We start from the raw sequence: 8,838 nt of genomic DNA on the forward strand, positions 1-8,838 counted from the left end.
TTTCTCAAAAACTATAAAGATTAGAATGAGATCCAAAAAATGCATATGAAAGCTGAATGTTTAGGAAATGTAGCAAGTATTCATACATTGCTGTGTTTTCATCCGTTTGGCTGTAATACGCGTTTAAATTGAAGTTAACACTCGAAAAAGCAGTGTTTTCACATTTTAGTGATTTCTCGCAGTTATGGATCAATGTTAAAGTGACGCGTTTAAAGTTGAAGTTAACACTCGAAAAAGCAGTGTTTTCACATTTTAGTGATTTTCTCAGGAACTATAATAGNGCTGTGGTTTCATCCGTTTTGGCTGTAAATGAAGTTCAAAAATGAACAATTAACGCATGAAAAATGTCTTCATATATTAGTGATTTGCTGAGGTTTCATCCATTTGGCTGTAATTAGTGTTCAAAATGAACGCTTGAAAATGCAGTGTTTCCACATTTTAGTGATTTTCCGTTTGGCTATAATACACGTTTAAATTTTAAGTTAACACTCGAAAAAGCAGTGTTTTCACATTTTAGATTTTTCAGTAAAAATGATTGAAATTTGATATTCGAAAGTGTTTTCTTTTTACATTTCATTGATTTTCTCAGAAACTATAATAGATAGAATGAATGCCAAAGATGCATATGAAAGCTGAATGTTTGGGGAATGTAGCAAGTATTCATACAATGCTGTGTTTTCATCTGTTTGCATCGCCATCTTACAGATTTTCAATGAATTTAGGAAGTATTTAAAAGTTTAAAAACTTTATCGATTTTATATTATTGAAGTTTATAAATTGCTGTATAGTAAAATGAAATAGAATATTGAATTAGTGTATTTGTATTTTTAATTGCAATGATTTAGTAATATGCACATCTTTATTAAATAACATTGATATTTTATCAGATTGACATATTGTAGTGCTGTGCATTGGCACTTTGATACTGCTTTTAAAATGATAATAAAAACATAGTAAGAAGACAGTAAATTCTGATTGAATGATGACTCCAATTTGTGTAAACAGGACGTTTCTGCTTCGCACACCCTTGCTAAGATTACTTTGCAGCAAAACACAGAAACCTAATGTGAAAACAGCTGCTGTTATAGGTTAGTTTTGGTTTCATGTTGCTTGATTATACACTAATATTGTGCTCGTATATCTTTCAGTAATTGGTGATGAGATATTGAATGGAGAGGTGTTGGACACAAACTCAAATTATGTAGCAAAGACCTTGCATAATTTGGGTGTGAAGCTTGAGAAGGTAGTTTTATAAGTTGTGCTCGGAATTGGTTAACAACTTTAGGTTTTCATATTATTAGTTTTATAGATATCAGTGATCGGAGATAACATTGACGAGATTGCCAATGAGACTAAACTCTTCTCTGAGAGGTATGATTATGTTATCACAACTGGAGGAATTGGGCCAACACATGATGATGTAACTTTTACAGGTGATAAATTCTTGAAAACTGACATTATTGTGTTAACAAATTGTTTCTTCTTTAGCCATAGCCAAAGCGTTTAATGAGGAATTGCTGCCTCATCCTACTCTAGTCAAAGTGTGCTCAAAATTTTATAACACCACTGATTTGGATGCTCCAGGAATGAAGTTGTGCTTTATACCAGCATCAGCGAAGTTAAACTTCGGTGATGTGAAGCCAGGAGAGAGAAAGGGATATCCGAATGTGTCTATAAAAAATGTGTACATATTCCCTGGAATACCTCAGCTACTAGAGAAATCACTTGACATGGTGGCTCCGAAGCTGTTCAGCAGCAACAACAAGTTTTATAAGAACAAAGTGTACTTTAATGTTACCGAGCAGGTTATACTTGATGTGCTTAATCGGCTGGTTGAAGAATTTCCAGATGTCATGTTTGGATCATACCCTGAACTGTTCAACAGGTACATTGAGTTTAAAAAGTTGAAGAATCTGTCTAATTTGGAATTATTTTAGCACTTACAAAGTGAAAATCACCATTGAATCAACAAATGAAGAGGCCACAACAAAAGCAACAAAGAAATTGCTAGAATCCGTTCCCAAAGATTTCTTAGTTAAATAATAACAATTGTTCATTCAATACAAAACAACATATTATATAGATTATATAAATTGAATCTAATAAAACTGACTAGTCTCTATATTTTAATAATATTACAATATTCTTTTTATGCATTATTTAAATTATATCGTAAATAAACAGAAAGTTCCATAATTACATTATCTTTTCTTTCAACGTAATTTTATGTTTTATAGAGTAGATAATAAAGATGAAAAGTGAAAATTATCTGTATGGTCATAAAAGACGTCTTTTTTACAAGATGAACAAGACCTACTTGCGTAATTTGATAAGAGTTTTAAAGTTTTCAAGAAAACTTTTTAATCAAAGTTTGTTTGTTTGGTTGCCTGCACTTTAGGCGCAAAATAAATTGTCCATTTTTTGTGACAGCTAGAGCCATCTGTTAGTAATAAAACAAAGGTTGTAGTTCAGGCATTTTGGCGCTGCTCAAAATCCATTTCTTGAAAAACGTACTAATTTGTTTAAATAAAGATTGGTTCATTACAATTATAGGAAAGCAAGCATTAACTATTAATATTAATTATTTTTTAAGATATGAACATTCTAATTATCCAAATCAGCGCCATCTATCGGAGAATAGCAAAAGTTCAATCGTCTGTAACTCGTTACGAATTTAAAATAAAAATTCGATATTACTCGAAACAATAAAATTTATTTATATAATTACATAAATAACTCATAATATTGCACACAGTATGAGGATTCAAGGGTACAGTTGGATCCTGCTAAAAAAAGAAACACTTTAGTACCTGTCTACAGTTGATATATTGAAATTAACATTTTTCTTCTTAATATTTTTAATTTCCAGTAATTTCACAGCAACTGGCATTTAGAAATGTTATCCAATGTCCAAGGATCATAAAGGAGGCAACAACACACTGATACATGCCATTGGGTTCTCCTAAAATAATGAAGTTTTAGTCACACTCAATGGATAAAATGAAAATTTACATTTTTTGATTTTTCCAGTATTTTCACAGCATCTTGCATTTAGAAATGTTATACTGTGCCTAAGGATCATAGGGGAGGCAACACTTCATCCATGGTCATTGTATTATCCACCTCTTTAAAGAAGTAATATTATTCATCATAATCTGCTTATGCTTTACATAATTTGCAAATGAAAATTGTTACTGATGCTTTCCACTTTCTAGTTCACTATTAAAAGTAAACTGTGCATGTCTTTTAACTGCTAGTAGCTCCAACTAAAACAATAAAAGTTTTACGAATTGATTGTTAACAATTCTACTATTTACCTTTTGACTATTAACTATCAATGCAATTTCATATATTCATTTTCTGTGTGTTCCATCGATGTAAAGATCTTTGTAGTATTATTCATAGTCACCTCCAACATCTCTTGCATCTTTCCTAAAGTTTAATTGATTTAGTGATCAACGATTAATATGTTGCATTGGTATTTACCGAAACTGGATTGCATTGTTCAATGAAAAGTTTTCCATAGTAGTATCGAGGGAGCAGAGCAGCACATCCTTCATTAACTTTGATTTAGAACATTGCAGAATTAAGAGAAATTGCATTAAAGTCCCTTTGTTGATAAATTGTGACAGCAATGACAGTTCATTCACTCACACATACGTACTGGCTACAACCAATCAGAAACGAGCGCGCGTTTTTTTGAATTCTGATACCTCCTCGCTACTCCTGGTCTCCTGGTGAAAATCGAAATTTTCGGTCATTTTAGAGAATCTCGTGGGGGGGACTTGCGATAAACGCAGTACCAGCATTAAAGTTTAATAACTTTCTTATTAATTGTCCAAAATTAATGAATTTAGTATCAATGGAAAGAGGAAGAATCATTCTTTTGTATTATGCAATTATATTTTTAAATAAGTATGTAAAAAATCATGGGTCAAAGTTTAAAATTGAAAAAAATTGTTTCGGTTAGATAGCCATCAACAAAATCTACCTTAAACAAACTAGTTTTTTACTCGTTTTACAGATGAAAGTCCAAGAATTATAACGCACCCATTTCAAGGTTTGCAGCTATTACGACACCAGTTCAATCAATTTTTTAAAAATTTCCAAAATTTTGTTACAATCACTTTTTTCCTACTTTCCATCTTGACAACTTGAAAATTATAGAAAACTTACTGTTTATTATCACATTACGCAACTAGTAGCTATGCTTCTGACAAATCGTATGAGATGGCGCAACTCATTCCAGAGATTTGCAACAATTTCTATTTAATTCATTCAATTAATTAAATTACCAATTACTTTGTAATTCATGGCTTGTGCAATATCTAAATACATACCACATAAGAAAACCAACACTTGTTATGCAACTGGCTCAATCTTTATTATGCAATTACATTGTAAAACCAATGATTTATAACGAAAAGAAATTGTTTATTTCTTGCTACGTATGTTCTGTTAATTATAACATATACAAATAATAATTAATAAATATATATTGGTATATTATTGGAATAATTACCTTTTCCATCGTACATTTAATTGCAAATCAATATTATTTGAAACGAAGGCAGCCGTGCAATCGCAATAATTGCAGTATTTGCCGAGAAATAATTCAAGGGTATATCGATTAAATTACAAATACAATATTTTCATTATTACGTAACAAAAAACATCGACAACGTTGAAATTATTTTAAATTAAAAACAAAACAAAAGAAAAAACGAGTTTATAGATTTCATTTGTTTAATTACGTAACGTAAATGGGTAAACGGAAGAGATTAGTTTGTGCATGTGCGTGGTGACCGTTACGACAATTCCATTTTTATACAACAACGAAAAAAATAAATAAAAAGAAAGACCGTAATAAGTAATTGCTAACTGAAAACTTTACTGCACGCAATAAATGAATGCATTAGATGTGGTGATTATTCAATCACGTCGTGGATGTCGGAAAGATTACAATATTCATACGTAGCAATAATAACGATGTCTCTATCGAATAAATACATCTGCGGGTGATTAATTTCCAGTGCGTTTTTCCATAAATCGTATTGTTGGACTTGCAAGGAAATTAATTGCCTTTATACCTCACAATCCTGATTAATTGCATGTCTATTTACAATTTTTGCTAAGTGAGCTTTCGAGTAGTACCAGCAGCAGCTTAAACTGTCGCATATTTTCTCACATTTCACTTAATTATTTATTAAATACATATGTTAATTGAATGATTGTCATTCGATTTCAATAAAAGTGTTTTCACTTTTCAATGATTTTCTCAGAATGCTTGGGAAAAGCAACGTATATTCAAACATTGCTGTGTTATTACAAATTTGGCTGTAATTTCGAGTATCAGCATTAAAGTTTAATAATTTTCTTATTAATTGTCCAAAATTAATAAATTTACTACTAAACGAAAGAGGAAGAATCATTCTTTTGGATTATGCAATTACATTTTTAAATAAGTATGTACAAAATCGAGGGCCAAAGTTTAAAATTGAAAAAAATATTTCGGTTAGCCATAAACAAAATCACATTTTAATGATTATCTCATCAACTATAGTAGATAGAATGGATCCAAGATATGCATATGAAAGTTGAATATTTGGGAATATTTGTGGTTTTATGGATTTGGCTGTAATTTGATTATACATATTTACAGATTTCATCCAGATTATTCGAAAATTTTGGTCATTTTAGAGAATCTTGAGGGGGAGGGATTTGCGATTCGCGATAAACGCATTATCCGCATTAAAGTTTAATAACTTTCTTATTAATTGTCCAAAATTAATAAGTTTAGTAACAAACGAAAGAGGAAGAATCATTCTTTTGGATTATTCAATTATATTTTTAAATAAGTTAGTACAAAATCGAGGGCCAAAGTTTAAAATTGAAAAAAAATATTTCGGTTAGCCATAAACAAAATCACATTTTAATGATTATCTCATCAACTATAGTAGATAGAATGGATCCAAGATATTCATATGAAAGTTGAATATTTGGGAATATTTGTGGTTTTATGGATATGGCTGTAATTTGATTATACATATTTACAGATTTCATCTAGATTATTCGAAAATTTCGGTCATTTTAGAGAATCTCGAGGGGGATTTGCAATTCGCGATAAACGCAGTATCAGCATTAAAGTTTAATAACTTTCTTATTAATTGTCCAAAATTAATAAATTTAGTAGCAAACGAAAGAGGAAGAATCATTATTTTGGATTATGCAATTATATTCTTCAATAAGTATGTACGAAATCGAGGGCCAAAGTTTAAAATTGAAAAAAAAATGTTTCGGTTAGACAGCCAAAAACAAAATCACATTTTAATGATTATCTCAGAAACTATAGTAGATAGAATGGATGTAAGATATGCATATGAAAGTTGAATATTTGGGAATATTTGTGGTTTTATGGATTTGGCTGTAATTTGATTATACATATTTACAGATTTCATCCAGATTATTCGAAAATTTCAGTCATTTTAGAGAATCTCGAGGGGGGGATTTGCAATTCGCGATAAACGCAGTATCAGCATTAAAGTTTAATAATTTTCTTATTAATTATCAAAAATTAATAAATTTAGTAGCAAACGAAAGAGAAAGAATCATTCTTTTGGATTATTCAATTATATTTTTAAATAAGTATGTACGAAATTGAGGGCCAAAGTTTAAAATTGAAAAAAAAATGTTTCGGTTAGACAGCCAAAAACAAAATCATTTTTTAATGATTTTCTCATCAACTATAGTAGATAGAATGGATCCAAGATATGCATATGAAAGTTGAATATTTGGGAATATTTGTGGTTTTATGGATTTGGCTGTAATTTGATTATACATATTTACAGATTTCATCCAGATTATTCGAAAATTTCGGTCATTTTAGAGAATCTCGAGTGGGGGGATTTGCTATTCACGATAAACGTAGTATCAGCATTAAAGTTTAATAACTTTCTTATTAATTGTCCAAAATTAATAAATTTAGTAGCAAACAAAAGAGGAATCATTCTTTTGGATTATGCAATTATATTCTTAAATAAGTATGTACGAAATCGAGGGCCAAAGTTTAAAATTGAAAAAAAAATGTTTCGGTTAGACAGCCAAAAACAAAATCATTTTTTAATGATTTTCTCATCAACTATAGTAGATAGAATGAATCCACAATATGCATATGAAAGTTGAATATTTGGGAAAAGCAACGTATATTCAAACATTGCTGTGTTATTATGGATTTGGCTGCAATTCGATTATTTATATATTTACAGATTTCATCCAGATTATTTTTCGCATTTTTACCTTCGTTTCTAGATTAATTCGGAAGCAGTTCGCAAATTGTCATTTTAAATATTAAAACCCTGTTATCTCCATTTCTTTCTGCTTCTCTGCTGAATTGGCTGCTGTTTATTTGGCGCAAATTTCTCCTGTAGGTAAAAGCGAAAATGAGTTGCAATATTCGCGTGAATAATGCACGCGTTTCGTTCGGGCCCACCCGGGAGATTGTTTCATTTGAAAAAAAATCTTCATTTCGGCCCTCGCCAAAGTGGGCCTACGAGATTAAAAGAGATTGGACCAAAAACGCGATTCGAATCCACACATACCACCCCAAACAACGTGATTTATTTATCAGAGCCAGTCTGAATATTTCATGGTCGGAGCGAAAAGAAATTGTCTATAGAAATAGGAAGGGTTTTAGAAAATTGACGAGAAAACGAAACGTTGAGAAAGAAACACGCAGAAAATGATTTGCATATGCCACAGAGAGAAAGAGAGTTAGAGCTTTTTCTCGTTAATTTATCGTCACATAATATAAATGCAAATCGTTTTGCGTTTGCGTTTTGCATTTGCATTAATCGTTAATCTGATTGAAAATCGAACGCGCGTTTTATTATAATACGGAAAGCCTATTATAAATACGATTGTTGGCCGAAGTTATCGGCACAATTAGCGCTAATTATTGGATTTATGCGAGATCTGTTTCTGCTCTCGCAGGAATGCATCTTCCCCGCTCGACCACCTGCTCTTCAATTCATCTATTTACGTAATCGTGTGCCCGAATCGTTCCTCAATATCGTCCCGCATTTATTTACAATCTATTGTCGTCGAAATTCTCCCATCCGCCAAGAAATTCTCATCTGTTTGGGCGAATTTCAGAAATAAATCAATAACGAAGCAATAAATTTCAATTAATAGCTCCATCCAAAAAAAAAAAAAACAACATCAAATTGAAACAGTTTGAACAATTTGTTACTGTTTTCGCTATTACTTTACTGAAGAAAATGGAAAGAGGAAATCGCTTGAATTCCGCAAATTTCTTTATAGAATTTTCCGTAAATTTTAACTTAAAATTAAGCTTCTAGAATTATATAACAAGTTTAACAAAGAATGCCATGATTTAAAAAAAAAAGTGCTGAGAAAAACAGTAAGGAAGCTCTGGGGAGGAAAAAAAAAATTGAACGTTTGGTAACAACTGCTTTTAGCACGACGCGAAATGAGAAGGCAGAAAAGCTTTTACATATTGTTGCTTATTCTCATTCACCAGTTTTGCTTATTTTCGCAGAGGAAAGAAGAGAGAGATAGGTGAGTTAGTTCTTTTTTTTACCTTTTTTTCTCCTTCATCCGCGTTTTCCACCCCTCGTCTGGGCCCGCGCTGAAAAGTGGACTTTCTTCCGAAAACGTCTAAAGTAATCTCACAGATGGAAGCCATAAACCTATATTACTCGGAAAAGACTTTTCTATTTCTCTTTCGTGCCTCTAAAACCACCACCACCACCAACCCCCAGTTCGCTCTCACTCTTACCACCCTTATAAAAATTTAATATTACTTTTACAGCGACGCGC

The 8,838-nt window shown here is 31.3% G+C and overlaps 1 protein-coding gene and 1 long non-coding RNA gene across 2 annotated transcripts; one reads left to right on the forward strand and one right to left on the reverse strand.

The window, feature by feature from the left end:
• The first annotated feature begins 881 nt into the window (after positions 1-881).
• Positions 882-2,071, forward strand: LOC108561956 (FAD synthase-like). The gene is made up of 5 exons (XM_017920110.1): positions 882-1,088; positions 1,149-1,243; positions 1,310-1,433; positions 1,489-1,885; positions 1,938-2,071. Exons 1-5 carry the CDS (start codon positions 980-982, stop codon positions 2,041-2,043), a joined length of 831 nt encoding a protein of 276 aa, XP_017775599.1. The 5' UTR covers positions 882-979; the 3' UTR covers positions 2,044-2,071.
• A 720-nt stretch (positions 2,072-2,791) lies between these two features.
• Positions 2,792-3,633, reverse strand: LOC108561957. The gene is made up of 4 exons (XR_001891038.1): positions 3,487-3,633; positions 3,318-3,432; positions 3,013-3,266; positions 2,792-2,962 (listed from the first exon to the last, which is right to left on the reverse strand). It is a non-coding gene; the product is annotated as an uncharacterized LOC108561957 (long non-coding RNA).
• Between the last annotated feature and the right edge of the window lie 5,205 nt (positions 3,634-8,838).

The sequence above is a fragment of the Nicrophorus vespilloides genome, unplaced genomic scaffold, assembly GCF_001412225.1.
Source record: "Nicrophorus vespilloides isolate i.1.1-1 unplaced genomic scaffold, Nicve_v1.0, whole genome shotgun sequence".
Classification (NCBI taxonomy): domain Eukaryota; kingdom Metazoa; phylum Arthropoda; class Insecta; order Coleoptera; family Silphidae; genus Nicrophorus; species Nicrophorus vespilloides.